Source organism: Podarcis melisellensis (genome assembly GCF_964234715.1).
Source record: "Podarcis melisellensis genome assembly, chromosome: 8".
In the NCBI taxonomy this organism is placed as follows: Eukaryota; Metazoa; Chordata; class Lepidosauria; order Squamata; family Lacertidae; genus Podarcis; species Podarcis melisellensis.
The window spans coordinates 19,201,402-19,216,973 of record NC_138540.1 but is presented as its reverse complement, the minus strand read 5'-3'; the positions used below and the strand labels follow the sequence as shown (position 1 = coordinate 19,216,973).

Sequence of the window (15,572 nt, the reverse complement as noted above, 5' to 3'; positions counted from 1 at the left end):
TAATCTAGAGAAAGGGTTGTAGCTCACTGGTAGAGCATCTGCTTTGCATGCAGAAGGTCTCAAATTCAATCCCTCACATCTCCAGGTAGGGCTGGGAAGGTCCCTGGTCTGAAACCCTTGAGAGCCACTGTCAGGCAGTGTATACAATGCTACGCTGGATGAATCCACGGTCTGACTCTGTACAAGGGCAGTTTGCTATGTTGCTCTGTAACAAAGCAGATCTCAAATGCCTGAAGTTTTCTCTCCCCGCCATACGGCACATGAGAATCTCTTATTTTCCGAGAAACTTACAGCCAATCCAAGTGCTCACTATCATGTTCTGAGGACACAACAAAGCCAAGAAGGAACTAAGGTGAAAACTGTTTAGAAAGAAGACCTCGTCCTTTAGTCCACAGGAATTTCAAGGTTGATTCATTTTCTCAGGGTCAAGAGTTCATAAATAAATCAAGGCGGTTGGAAGGGGCTCACTGAGCATTCACAGACTGAAAACATCCTGAGTTTCAAATGTTCATAAATTTAATTCAAGGCAGTTGGAATCTGCTCATCTCTATATTATGCTCATGGTTTCTGATTGCCTTTCTGCCAATTTTGGTTTCTTCTCAGTTTCGCATTTTTCCAATATGCAGTTCAGTTCTCCACCTTTCAGCATCAATTTGTGGCTTATTTATTTTAAAGGTCCTCCTGAAAATTCACCAGCAGTTTAGTATGAATTTCTCCTAATATACACCTTTTTGCAAGGAGCGTTTGATTTATTGTATTTCTACGCTGCTTTCCATTCAAATCAATCTCAAATGGCTTAAGAACAATAAACAACAATAACATGATAGAACATCACAAATACAGCATAAATCAAATAATATAATTAATGAACTATCAATAAAACACTAACAATCTATAAAACATTAACAAAGCTGCAACTAAAAATAAACATCACAATTAGCAAAAGTAATATTATATGATGAACAAATCAATACAGTCCAATATACATGCATTTGCAAAGCAACTTCCCCTAATATAATGCATATTTGTCTGCTATTTTCATTAATGTACTCATTTTTATGCACACTTTTATTCATTTTCGTACACATTACTTGGCTGGAAAATTCCACTGCAAAATTTGGAGAGGTATGACTTCTGCACGGTTGGCTGTGTTTCAGTTTGTGTATTTTTTCCGGAAAGTCTGAGTTAAGAGAAGTTTGCCTTTGAATGCACACTGAATAGAATTTCTCCCCCATCCTTACTTTCAGGGAAGGGCCCAGATTCCCTGACACTAAATGAACTGTGCTGCGTGAAAGAGTACTTTCTTTTGTCTGTACTGAATCTTCCATAATTCAGATTCATTGGATGGCCACAAAGTTCAATATTATAATGGGAGAAAAACTTACCCACTTTCTTCTCACAATGCTTGATTTTACACACCTTTTACTTGTCCCCAAGGACCAAAATGTGTGGTTATACAAACCAGGAACAGTGCATTCTTAGCACACAATTAGAGAAGAAAAAGCGGGGTCCCCAAGCTTTGAAGTACAGTGGGAATGGGGAACCTCAGGTGCGGGGGCCAAATCCCTGTCCATTTGGCCCTTGTGACTCTCCTCAGGCAATAAACCCTCCCAAGTTACTCTCCTCTTATTACACACCCTTATTACAAATTATGGCTTCTAATTTTCTCCTTTCCCATCTTTCGTCCCCATTATTTTCTCAACCCTGAAACTACCATGTGTGTGAGAGAGAGTTTTCTCTACACACACACACACACACACACACACACACACACAGTGTTTTTCACCTGGCTAGAAATGCATCCTCGAAATCTGATAAAGACTCTTGCTCGCCTGGATAGAGAAGGCTGTGTGTGTGCAAACTAGCCTACTGTACAAAGATGAAATTCCCATTTGTTGCTCTGCCCATTTTTGCCTGGCACTAACATGTGGCCCCCAGAAGGGAATGTGGCCCTTGGGGTGAAAAAGGTTCCCCTCTCCCTACCCCTGCCTTACTGGCAACTCTGCCTGTACCACCACCTTAGGCCCATTACTCGTCTCCATGGAGAACCACAAGGCCAGAGCCACTGAACTGACACATCCTCAGATACCCGACCTGACAGTTTGGCGATGACCATTACCATTTCGTTTTGTCAGGGCCTCGGCCTTTTCTGCACCACTTTGAAGGCGGCAGCAAAGAGATAGCAGCTTCCAGGGGAGCAGGCAGCAGGAGCCGTGCCCTGAGCGTCGCTTAAACGTCCGACCGCACTCATTCAGCCCCCACCGGCCCGTGACAGGCTTTGACAGCCAGACTCCTTAATTCCTTTTTCTTATTCCCTTAATCTGTCATCTTTATCAGGCCGGGGAAGTGCCAAGCAGCGTGCAGGAGCCCCAGCCCCGATCAATCTCCACATTACAGCTGACAGAATGGTGCTAATAACTTATTGATCTCGTGTTTGCCGAGCCCCGCCGGGGCCAAAAAGCCTGCCATTGATTGGCTTGAGGGAAAAGGAACCTCTCGGGCTGAGCGCCGAGCGGAAAGCCTTCAAATTGTCTTCTTCCCAAGGAGCTCAAAGACAGAGTGAGGGGAGGCGAAAGGGAAGGTAGGTGGGAGAGGAGGGAGAGATGGGAGAAAACTCTCTCACACACACACGGTAGTTTCGGGGTTGAGAAAATAATGGGGAGAAAAGATGGGAAAGGAGAAAATTAGAAGCAATATTTTGTAATAAGGGAGCCACTAGATTCATGGAGGAGAAGCCTGGCAATGGCTACTAGCTGGAATGGCTATTCCCCCCCCCCACTCTTATCAGAGGGAGTATGCCTATGAATCCCAGTTGCTGGGAATTGCAAATGCTATTGTGTTCAGGCCTGGTTTGGGAGCTTCCCCTGGGGATCTGGCTGAGAACAGGGTGCTAGACCGTGATGGACTTTTGTCCTGATCCAGCAGCCCAGCTCTTCTTATGGTCTTATTCAGCATACCCTCCTAGGCTTACTTTAAAAGGAGGTTACACAACTTTATAGAGGGGAAGGCTAGCACCTGGCTATAGGCCACTGTGGTCCTGTTCCACCTCCGCTGTTGGGAGGCAGTATACCCATGAATACAAAGTTTGTGGGAATTTCAGGTGGGGAGACTGCCCTTTGGGGCACTGTGAGGACAGGGTATGCTGGGCAAGAGGGGCCCTTGGCTTGATCCAGCACACAACTTCTTATGCTTCTAGGACTTTGGTACGTTTGACACACAAGTGTGTGTGACATGGAGGAATCCCAAGATGAGTTTCTCCCTCAGTACTCATGGTAAAACTTGACTTATCAAAGTCCACCCCACCTCTCACAGGCAAGTTGCAGGTTTGAGGAGGCTCTTGAGATGTGATGGGGTCCCCTTCTAATTGGGTGTCCTTTTGAGGTTCCCTGGGGATGGGCAGGCTTGTTTTGTGGTATGTTAAGAGTGGCTCCCTTCCATTTTTTAGCTGCTATACAGAGTGTCATCTCTCCTCCAGGCATCCACCATTTTGTTTTCCATTTATGATGAATTGGGAACATAATCTAGTCCCACCTGGAGATGGTACCCAGGACACCTTTTGCATTCAAAGCAGACAATCTACCACCAAGCTACGGCCCTTCCCTTAAGACACAGGAAGCTGCCTAATACTGAGTCAGACCACTGGGACCATCTAGCTTAGTGCTGCCTACACTGGCTGGCAGCAAGTCACTGGGATTTCAGGCAGGCGACATTACTAGCCGTAGCTGGAGATGCTGGGGATTGAAGCCAGGGCCTTCTGCACGCAAAGCAGGTGCTCTACCACTGAGCCACAGCCCTTCCCCACAGCGGAGAAAGTGGGGAGAGAGATAAATGCAAAACACAAGAAAATGGAAGAACAGAATTCTAGAAGTGAAGTGTGAGGAGGGAGGGAGGGAGGGAGGGAGGGAGGGGGGAAGCCAGGAATGAGTGACTGGGAAATTGAAAATGGGTGGTGGTGATTTGCACTGCAAAGTCTCCCCTGAGTTCTTAATTGGTTGGGCTCTTCCCCACCCCCACGATGCAGCTGCTCCCTGGCCAATTAGTTTCCCATTGCTAGAGAGAGAGCACAGCATCCACGGTGGAACAACAAGTCCTCCTGGCAGCCTGTTCAATACCTCTCTTTTGCAACTGCAGAGGGGGGCAGGTCCCTGGTTAATTTATGAGCTGTGCGGTCACATTACTGGCTTAACCCTTACATCTCAGCGGCCTTCAGGCGCGCCAGCGGACTGGGCCCCCCTTGCTCAACTTCAGCATGTCACGATGTCAAGTCCATCCAGGGGAGCAAAGGAAGCTTTCTCATGCAGAGGCATAACCACAAAAAAGTGCTGGAGGCACAGAATGCAAGAAAAATGAGAAAGGATAAGGTTCTTAAAGTGCCCCCTCCCAAGTTTATTGTAGCTGTTAATGCCCGACACTCAGCTGCATGTGACTAGGGAACAAAATTCAAAGTATTCCCCCCACCCCGTATTGTTTTACCATAAGGAGCTGCTCCAGAAGACGGAAAACTTTTAATTACAATAAACTTTAAAGGTAAAGGGACTCCTGACCGTTAGGTCCAGTTGTGGACAACTCTGGGGTTGCGGCGCTCATCTCGCTTTACTGGCCGAGGGAGCCGGCGTACATCTTTTGGGTCATGTGGCCAGCATGGTGAACCAGAACAGCGCACAGAAACACCGTTTACCTTCCTGCCAGAGCGGTACCTATTTATGTACTTGCACTTTGACGTGCTTTCGAACTGCTAGGTTGGCAGGAGCAGGGACCGAGCAACAGGAGCTCACCCCGTTGCAGGGATTCGAACCGCTGACCTTCTGATCGGCAAGTCCTAGGCTCTGTGGTACTTTTGACAAAATCCCTGTTGTCTCTCTGGTTTTCTTATACTTGGATGGCTTTATAATAAGATTATGGCCCATCTAGTTTAGTACTACACATACTGGCAACAGCTGTCCAGGGTATCAGGCAGGGTGCCTTTGCCCAGCACACAACATTCCAAGAACCTCTAAAGAAAACTGCTGGCTGAAGAATCAGCAGGCATGAACATTCCTCTCCACTTGTATTCCATGACTGGCGTCTGCCCAATTTGATCAAAGGCAGCGCTCCGTGAGCAGAGAGATAATAACTCAGGTTATCAGATGATAACCGCTATTATGTGAATAACTCCATATGCCAATTCACCCGTGCTCTAGGAGAGGAAAGCAAGGAAGTGATCTGCTTATATGAAGGAAGCAATTTGCTTGAAAATGTTTCCCAAGGTCTTAGGATCCCAGATTCAAGAAAACCAAAACAGCATGGAAGTTGATCATCCTGCCAGTTTGAAGAAGAGGGGGTGGAGAACCACAGACTAAGTAATTGGGGGAGAGGGCAATTTAAATCACCCCCCATCCTCAGTTTAAACAAACACCAGCCACAAGAGGGTGGAAAGGCTGTCACTGGTTCTCCTGTTCAAACAGCTCTTCCTTTTGCAGCAAAAAAGGCAGCAATGACTGCCTAAGATGCTTGACCGGGAAGGAGTTGGCTTTCTGCTCAATTTCATGTGATGAGCAATCAGTTATAGGTTTTCTTTTAAATTAAAAAATAATAATAAATCGGGAAAGTGCAGTCAGGTAGTAAAGCAAAAATCATACTTTCACCTCCCAATTTGCTCCTTTTTCCTCTTGGATCCCAGAAGAGGAAAGGGCAGTAGCCCAGTGGTAAAACACCTGCTTTGTATCCTGGAGGGATGCTGCCAGTCAGTGTAGGCAACACTAGCTAGATGGGCCAACGATCTGTCTCAGTATAAGGCAGTTTCCTATTTCTTATGTGAAGGGCTGTAGCTCAGGGGTAAAAGGGAGTTACAGTACAGCAAGACTTGTTTGAGAAAGCAAGGATGGTTAAAATCAGAGTTATGAACTGAACAATAGCAAAGAACGCAGAGACTGTAATGAGGGCAAAAATCTCAAGACATCTGGAACATGGGGAGTCCCCTTTTGAATTTTTTTATAATTGGAATATATAATTGGTGGTATTGTTATTATTGTATTTTGAAATGATTTGATTGGATTTGTCATTAATTGGAGGATTTTATTGAAAATAAATAAACAATATTTACAAAAAAGAAAAAGAAAAAAGCATCTGCTTAAGATATAGAAAGATATAGATATAAGATATAGAAAGCTGCCTTACCAAGTCAAACCACTGAGTAAATCTAGCTTAGCACTGTCCACAGGGACTGGCACGGTCCTTCTGGGTTTTCAGACAGGAACTTCTCCCAGCCCTACCGCAAGATGCTGGGGATTGAGTCTGGGACTTCTATATGCAAAGCAAGTGCTCCAACCACTATGCTATGGTATGCTTCTTTCCCTGTTGCTTGCTTGCCTGCCTCCTTCTTCTCTCCCATTCCTGCCTCAAGTATACAAACCTCCCTATTTGCATGCATATCCCTCTCCACCCTCGTGCCAGCCAGGCACCAACCACAGCCCGCAGCAGACTCTGCACTCCTAATATGCTCTTCTATGGGGTCTCCTCTGACATCTTCACACGGCTCTAGGTCCCATCCTGCTTCATGCTCTCCGCATGCTCTGGTGCCCGTGTGCCCAGCACTGACAACGTTCAGAAGTTCAAATAAATAATTTGGAAAGCTTTTTCCATTTGGAAAGCCAGTGAACCAGATCATGGTAACAGAAAGCAAAAATAAACTTAAAAATGGCACCACACCATCCTTTTTAGCCACTGAAGTCAAAGTCACTGATTTGGAGAAGTGAAAAGTTATCTAAACAAAAATCTTGCAGTAATGTTACTGTGCCATATCCCACCACTTCCAGGTTGCTTCATTTCTTTCCTTCCTGTGATAATCACATGATAATCACAATCAGCAACCATAGGCTCAGGGTTCATGATCCAGGATCCCATGGGGGATGGCTAATAATAAGAGTCAAGACTAGGAATAGAGAGATTCCAATACAGTGGTACCTCGGGTTACATACGCTTCAGGTTACATACGCTTCAGGTTACATACGCTTCAGGTTACAGACTCCGCTAACCCAGAAATAGTACCTCGAGTTAAGAACTTTGCTTCAGGAGGAGAACAGAAATCATCCTCCGGCGGCCCGGCGGCCCCATTAGCTAAAGTGGTCCTTCAGGTTAAGAACAGTTCCAGGTTAAGAACGGACCTCTAGAACGAATTAAGTACTTAACCCGAGGTACCACTATATTCCCAAAGTTTTGCTCACAGGATCGTTTTGAGGAGAAAATGTGGGAGGCAAGAATCATGTAGGACGTGCTGATCTCCCTGGAGGAAAGCTGAGATACTAATCAGAAACATAGGTCACATCTGTGCCATACATTTGAAGCACTATTATACCTCTGGGAACTGTAGCTCTGTGAGGCCAACAACCTAATCAAACAACATTTCCCAGGATTTTCAACTACTGTTAAAATGGTATCATAGCGCTTCAAACATGGGGTGTGGATGCAGTCATAGTGAATCGGGATGATGTCATGATGCTATACAGCCAACCAGATCAGGCTGCAGAATAACACCACTGAGAGCGATCAAGGGTGAGGGCAAACACAGGGGCAACTCAAAACAAGGCAAACAAAAAACCAGTTCTCCATAGAATTCTGAAAAAGACAGTGGAAACCAAAGGCAGTTTTTCGGGAGGTACCCAAAGCATTTGGGGTGACAGCAGGGCGGTGAGAAGAGAAAAGAGCAAATAGTTTTGAGTCAGCCACAGGAAGAAACTAAAAGACCCCAGGGCTGGAGCATTCCCTGCGGACACACGCAAGCCGATCAGCTCCTTCTTTTGACAGGCGCTGTCTTCATAAGCTTCCCACCCCCTCCTCCTCCGCCAGCCGCCCATCTTCGCTTTTGCATGCCCTGGCAGAGTGAATTAGCCAAACTGGATAGAAAGGATTGGATTTGTTTACAGACACGCAGCAAGCTTCTCAGGGAGGCTCTAAGTCTGTGTTTGATGTGCAAACCTCCAGCTTTGCCGCCATGCCTTTGTCAGGCGGACCCCGGCTCCTGCGCTCATCCCTTTGTGTGTCGCTCTCAATTAAGATTAAAAAGGGCCTTATGCCATCATCCTCCCTTCTCGCACACAGAGAAAATCCCTTTGTGGCAAGAGAGCAGCACCTTGTAGGCAGCTTCGCATTTATCTGATCTGTTGGGGGGGGGACGCGCAGCGGCACAAAGAGTGGCGGGAAGCCGGGGAGCGGCGGCGGGGGGAGTCAGTACAGCTCAACCATTAGAACAACTGCAAATCCTGCCTCTGCGGGGGGGGGGGGGGGGGAGAAAGAGCACAGATCCTGCAATGAATTAATTAAGAGCAAATTACATTTTTTTAAAAAAAAATCAGTGGTCTTTTTTAGCATTCGTCTGCTGCAGAACTGTGGGAAGGGGACAACGTCAGTAGCCATGGACTGCAGACATAAAAATAACAAGACTGTAGATACACAAGATAGACTAAGGCTGGGCTTTTTGCAGTCCGAGGGCTACATTCCCTTCTAGGTGACCTTCCAGGGGGCCACATGACAGTGGTGGGCAGAGCCAGAGTCAAATGTTGGGTGGAGCAATGAATGTCAACATTACCTTTGTACAGTAGGCTAATTTCCAGGGAGGCCAGCAGGGGTGGCACCCAGAGCACTCACTCGAAAATCCGAATGTGCCTAATAAAAGTTGGAGACTCCTGCCTTATGTGGTATAAAAATTCACCTGCTACAACAGGCATAGGCCAACTCGGCCCTCCAGATGTTTTGGGACTACAACTCCCATCATCCCTAGCTAACAGGACCAGTGGTCAGGGATGATGAGAGTTGTAGTCCCCAAAACATCTGGAGGGCAGGGTTTGCCTATGCCTGTGCTACAACATAGACAGAAGTCTTTTGTTGAATGCAGGTAGGGCTATACCAGGTGACTTCATCCTATTATTATTTTTTGTGGGCAGCAAACCCTACCTGGGCAGCATTTGCAAGATGTGAAGCAACAGCTGAGGATCGACTACAGTTATCGTTTTTACCACATATCCCACCCAGGGATCTGCAGGCAAGTGACCCCCCCTCTCCTGAAGCCACAGCTCCTCTTTGCAAGACCTATGAACTGCTGCACAACTCATGAGTAGCAGCCGCCGCCAGTGAGTCCTCTGTGGCAACCATTCAGTGCTTTACAGTTAAAGAGCACTCAAGTACACTCAAGTACATAATATGACAATGCACTCAGTTCTCAAAAGCGAGTGCTATTTGCTTTACGTAACACTTATCCTGTAAGCCATGCTCTGCTTCAGAGGGAGGAGGAGAGGTGGTACAGCGGCGGCTTAAAATACTAAGGGGTTGTGTCCAATGAGGGCTTACTCAAGAGTAGACCGACTGAAATGAATGGACCAGGGTTAGGACTAGAATTGGATACAACCCTGGAAAATTGGGCTGGGAATCTGGGGAAGGGGGGGGGGAGAATTTGATTCAGATAGCACTTTAAAGGTGAATCTACTCAATCTGAACTTTCCAAAACAATACAGGAACCAAAACACAACCACTCCTTGAAATTCACACCACTCCCAATTTTGCACTGCCAGTTCTCCAGCCAAGTAATAAGTTAAAAAAAAAGAGAGCATGCGCTAAGGTGAAGTGTGCATAAAAATGCCTAGATATGTGTCAAGAAAATTGCAAAGTTCATAACCCCTCGAGATCTTACTGTAATATGTGGAAATATTTTTTGGAGTGATCTGTAATGATTTGATTTGATATTTTTAAGCGAAGTGGTTGATGTGTTGAGAGTTATGTTGTTTTATGCGTGGTGGGGAAAATGGAAATTAATAGTAATAGTAATTTAAAAAGGTAATGCCTAGATAAAGTCACTCCCCACCACCACCAATCATACTTTGGACAGAGGATATGACTCTGCTGGCAGGTAAATACAAGAAAGTGCTCTGATATATGGACTCCTTCCTTACATAGTTGCATTTGCATGAATGCCAGCACAGCAGTTGGGGTCTGAACCACCAGCCATTCCCCCTCTTTCCCTTCTCCCCCCACATAAAATGTTGTCTTGATTAACTGTGATTTAGTTTGTATTGTTTGACTATACTTGTTTCTTACTGGAAAATTCAATAAAAATCTATTAATTAAAAAAACATGAAACCAACACACAAAAATACACTATATTGGGGAAAATAGCTTTGAAAAAAATGTGTCCATATTAGGAAAAATTGCATACAAAAATGTGTATATTGGGCAAAAGTCGCTCTCAAATGCTGATGAATTTTAATGTGCCCTCTCCCCGTTTTAAAATGGAAACAGACACAGAAATGTAGAGAACTAAAGATTGTAAAAATGAGAGACTGAGACAAATAGATTCCAACATCCTTAGCTGAGAGACAGGCTGGGATGTTTTACTCAGTTACGCTCAGTGGTTTAATTTAGCCTTGTCCTGAGCCGATTTCATCAGCGAGGCAATGTTTGAAGGAGTTTAACAGTGCAGGCCCCCAGCCCCCTTCTTAACACAGCACAATCTCACCTCTGCATTCTTGCAGAGAGAGCAAAGCCAAGCCCCAGCGATAATTATAATAAATCTTTTGGTGCTGGGCAGGGAGCACACGCCTAGCCCTGCTCCATGATTAAGAGATCCCTGTAATACCTTACGGTCCCCAGTGGGCTGGGCAGAGCGGGGTCTAGCTAAGCATTGCATCAAACAAGTTAAGAATATCTCAATCATTAAGCGGCAACCCACGGCAGCTCCGAGCGCAATCGATGGGGCAATTAGATTTTATCAGCACCTGCTTCCCTCCCCCCTCCCCCCAGGCCTCTCCTCTCACATGTGCTGGCTAGGCAGAAGTCCAAGTTATACCTACCTCCCCTCTGCGAAAAGACAAGGTACAGCACCAGATTTATGCTTCCATTTAAGAACATAAGAGGAGCCTTGCTGGATCAGACTGGGGGCTCGTCTAGTCCAGTCTCCTGTTCCCACAGAGGCCAAAGGAAAGCCCACAAGCAAGACCTTAACGTAATACCAACTCTCCTGCAGTTTGCAGCAGCTGATATTCAGAAGCACACTGCCTCTAACAGCGGAGGTAAAACACAGCCAACAGGGTTAGCAGCCATTGATACCTGTCTCCTCCATGAATTTGTCTAATCCTCTTTTAAAGCCATCCTAGTTGGCCACTGTTGCTTCTTGTGGGAAACAGCTCTGTGCTGCTTGAACAAGTACTTCCTTTGCTCTGTCTTGAATCTGTCTTCCAGCAGCTTGGGGAACCTATATAGTCGTACTTAGGGTTACAAACCTTACTTCTGAGCACACACAGATTCCATTCTAAGGGCCTAAACACTCTTTCTCAACCAACCTCACAGTGCTTGCTATGAAGATACAACAAGGGGCAGACTATGTACACCACATTTAGGAGATTGATGAAGCCTTGGATTGACCCCAGGACACATCCCTGTTTCCCTGTATCTCTGGATCCTTAGAAGTTACCTCAGTGTTTCCCTTCCCCTATATTCAAGGCCTAGTTATGTTCTGAGCAACCAGTTCCTAAGAACACAGCAAGCTGCCTTATCCTGAGTCAGACCTCTGGGTCCATCCAGCTCAGTATTGTCTACACCGAAGAGCAGCAGCTTTGTGGGGTTTTAGACAGGGGGCGTTCCCAGCCCTACCTGCAGATGCTGGGGATTGAACCAGGGACCTTCTGACTGGCAAGGCAGACGCACTGCTGTGAGCTACAGCCCCTTCCTTCACCGGCTGCTCACAAAAATAAATAAAGGCTCACAACAGAGCCGCCATCCATCCAGTAGCCTCACTTGTTGATTTATGCACCATCGCCCTTTCAAAAGCCAGCCCATCTCTTTCCCAACGCTGTCAATGAGAGGAAGGATCAGCAGAAGATACAACCGACCTGTCTTTCATTCTCTCCCTCTCCCTCTCTTTCAGCAGAAGACAAGCCGGAGCCTGCTAAACCCCACAAAAGGTCAGACCGCAGCATAAAGTCGAGGCAGCCACTCAAGCAAGGGGGCCGGCGGAGATGGAGGCACCGCGCGACAAGCTTCTGATTAATGCAATTACAAACCCAACCAAGGTCTCTTTCTGCTTCACTGCGTGCTTACCCACCCCCTTCCCCGCCCGCAGGCCTCTTCGCTTCTCTGGCGGAGCATGCTCTGAACACGCAGGCCTCCACATCACAGGATAAACACCAAGGAGAGGCTCAGAATGGCCCAGGTGAGGGTCAAAACAAAAAGTCACCTTCCCAGGTCTGGGGCAGCAGCCAAACATTTGGGGGTGGGGGCAAGGCACAGGGGCAAGGAGGGAGAAGAAGAGGTGAGCCAGGAAGCTTACCTGCTGCCCCCAAGCCAACATCCAAGCTGCTTCTCTTGAATTCGCACCGGCTCTGGGTCTCTGGCATAACGAGCTGGCGACTCTGGTGGAGGTTGGAGATGAAGGAGGTGAGTTCGTTGTCCCGGCTGTGGAAGGGAGAAGAAGGGTTTCACTTACACAGCCAATTGCTAGCAAGCTTCTCCTGAGGCTCTTTTACCCTAACTGCCCTCTCCCACAAGCCAACCAACCCTATGATACCCAAAGACCTCCTCCAAATGTGCATTTGGGGTCATTTGTGCTCATGGTGCTATCGAGGTAGTCACATGCAATCTTGCTTTTGCTACTGTTTATGCCTACAATTTTTTGGGGGGTGGTCATACTGCTCTACTTCCAGGCAGTGCAGATTTTGTAACATCCTGTTGAAATACTGCACATGATCTGGTTTGTTTTGGTCGCTCTTTTGTTGCCCCTCCAGACAGCAATAATATGGTAGTGTTGGTGGAAGCATCACAGAACAACTAATAAAGGAGAATAAATTTGGCACTAATGCACTATCCTTGCATCAAGAACATGTTGCAGAATACATCAGAAAATAAAACGCAAGGCGCTAAGAACTGCATTCTGCGAGTTTCCTTTTCCCCTTAAATAGTGATCTTCTTGTGTTGTCCTTTCTGCTACCTGTAAATGAAGTTCAAAAGAAGAGCACCTGATTCCCTATCAGGTTGCTGGGCATAGAGGACAGGGCTCTTTTGTTGGTGGCCCCACACCTGTGGAATTTGCTGATCTATTTGAGATCAGGATGCAGAGACTCCATCACAACTAACAACCTTCAGTAGACCTAATGCCCATGGATTTCTCTTCTCATGTTCCGACAGAGATATGAAAACATTCCACAACATTAAATAATTCAGGCAAAGCCCTCCACAAATTTCTCTTCTCCCTGACATGCTACAAGGACTACAGAGGAGCAAAAACATCCCACAACATTAAAGAATTAAGGCAAAGGCAATTCCCAAGAAGGTTCATACTCACACAGCCAGCGGCCTTACTCTGTGAATCGGCAAGACGCCGCACATGACCGCCCACACATTGGCTCCACGGAGACCACCCTAACCAGTGAGTGCTGGGGTGAGGGGACCAAGAGTTATCTGCCAAATTACCTAGCAATTGTCCCTCTTTAAATAGCCCTCCTTGAGGCTGAATCCCTCCCCAGCTTGGACCAGCAATGCTGTGGAACTGCTCCCATGAGCCCGTCCAGAGTGTGGGAGGAAAAGGGAGGGGGAGAAGGGGCGCTAATCTCCAGTCCAGCGCTCTGCTTAATCAGATAAAGTTTATGACAGAAAAGTCATTAGAGGCAGGTGCTGTCGATGGGCGTCTGGCTCCAGATTTTCAGACAGTGGCGGGGGTTTGTGCTATCTGTCCTCTTTTGCCCCAACCCCTTGCAGAACTGCTCTCTCTACCAAACCTGACCTTAACAGGAGTCTTCAAGCAATGTTAGCTGCAATCCTAAAGGTGGAATCCTTCAAGGTGGAATCTCCTTGATGTAGCCACCCAAGTTACCATTTACGTGTGAAGAAGAAGCTGGTTTTCACCACTGGCCATTTAAATCATACCGCCCAATCCATATCTCCTCTCCCCTGCCAGCCTGGCTCCTGCCGACACCACGGCAAGCAATTTCAAGGCTTATCCCTTGCCTAGATACCACCTTCGAGAAGCATTATGCAAAATATTTCCAAAGGAGTTTAGAGGATTAATTTGAGGCGATTATCGGTTCCTCTTAATCGTGCAAATCAATATCTCCGGACGTCAGGGACAAAGGACAGATAAAAGCTGCCGTCAGCACAACAGGAAAAGGAGGGTGGGCCGACCAGGGGTGGGGTGGGGAAAGAGGCCTGACATGGTGGACATGCCAGTGGGTTTAATTGGCTTATAACCCCATCATCACAGCAGTCTAGGGTGCAAGTCTGTGCAGCTGTTCCCCCCCTTTCTTATGTGCAATGACCACAGAATGGCATGTTAGGTCAGTGCAATGTTCCATAGCCTGGTTTATACAGTCAGCAAAATGAAGTTCCTAAAGATTTACGTAAATCTATATTCTGCTTCGTCATTAAAAAATCCCTCAAAGCAGTTTAGAAAAAGAATGAAACAATGAAATTATCAATAAAAAACAGTTAATCACTTTGAGGTTTTCCCCTCCAATAAAGCGGTATATAAAGTTTATGAAATAAATAAAAAGGGGAGCCCTATTTCCCCTCACAGAGCTCCAATTCCCAGAAATCCCTTGGAAGAGGGATTGATTGCTAAACCATTCTGAAAATGGTTCAACCAAATGCAAATGTGGGAAGTGGGTAATAAGCTCCAAATAACTCTCAGCATCTTTAACAAGCTACAGCTGGAAGCTGTCTTGAAAGTGGAATCATAACAGTGATTAGTGCCACTGTACTCTGGTCAGACCTCACCTGGAGTACTGTGTCCAGTTCTGGGCACCACAGTTCAAGAAGGACACTGACAAACTGGAACGTGTCCAGAGGAGGGCAACCAAAATGGTCAAAGGCCTGGAAACAATGCCTTATGAGGAACGGCTAAGGGAGCTGGGCATGTTTAGCCTGGAGAAGAGGAGGTTAAGGGGTGATATGATAGCCATGCTCAAATATATAAAAGGATGTCACATAGAGGAGGGAGAAAGGTTGTTTTCTGCTGCTCCAGAGAAGCGGACACGGAGCAATGGATCCAAACTGCAAGAAAGAAGATTCCACCTAAACATTAGGAAGAACTTCCTGACAGTAAGAGCTGTTCGACAGTGGAATTTGCTGCCAAGGAGTGTGGTGGAGTCTCCTTCTTTGGAGGTCTTTAAGCAGAGGCTTGACAACCATATGTCAGGAGTGCTCTGATGGTGTTTCCTGCTTGGCAGGGGGTTGGACTCGATGGCCCTTGTGGTCTCTTCCAACTCTATGATTCTAGGAAATGCATGGTGTGAATGTGACCTCAGTCTCTGCTCAAAGAATACTAGATTGTCAGCTTGAAGACTCCCCAACTAAGTTTTCTTGAGAGGCTAACTCAGGGATTGCTATCCCCTAACACACACAGACATCCGATCATGTCACTCTCCCCACACCCCTGTGTGGAAACAGGCCAGGAACAATTTCATCACATGTTGAACAGTTCCTATAGACCAGGGATGGGTGACGACCAGCCTCTGAGGCAAATGCAGTCCTGCAAGCCTCTCCATCTAGCCCTTGAGACTCTCCCCATGATATATCCTCTCCCCCAGGGCATGTACCTCATTGGACCTACTTCACAA

General features: G+C 46.5%; 1 protein-coding gene and 1 long non-coding RNA gene across 13 annotated transcripts in view; one reads left to right on the top strand and one right to left on the bottom strand.

The window, feature by feature from the left end:
• SAMD11 (sterile alpha motif domain containing 11) overlaps nucleotides 1-15,572 on the bottom strand; it is a 326,185-nt gene that overhangs the window by 63,735 nt on the left and 246,878 nt on the right. For all 11 annotated transcript variants that reach the window (XM_081923525.1, XM_081923528.1, XM_081923522.1 and 8 more), the window contains one exon: nucleotides 12,293-12,417. In XM_081923525.1, coding sequence (XP_081779651.1) covers nucleotides 12,293-12,417 — 125 coding nt within the window. The remainder of the gene's footprint in view (nucleotides 1-12,292; nucleotides 12,418-15,572) is intronic.
• Nucleotides 8,853-12,038, top strand: LOC309377038. 2 transcript variants are annotated; one of them, XR_014171396.1, is made up of 2 exons: nucleotides 8,853-9,104; nucleotides 11,897-12,038. It is a non-coding gene; the product is annotated as an uncharacterized lncRNA (long non-coding RNA). The 2 variants fall into 2 exon arrangements; XR_014171397.1 differs by having other exon boundaries at nucleotides 11,891-12,038.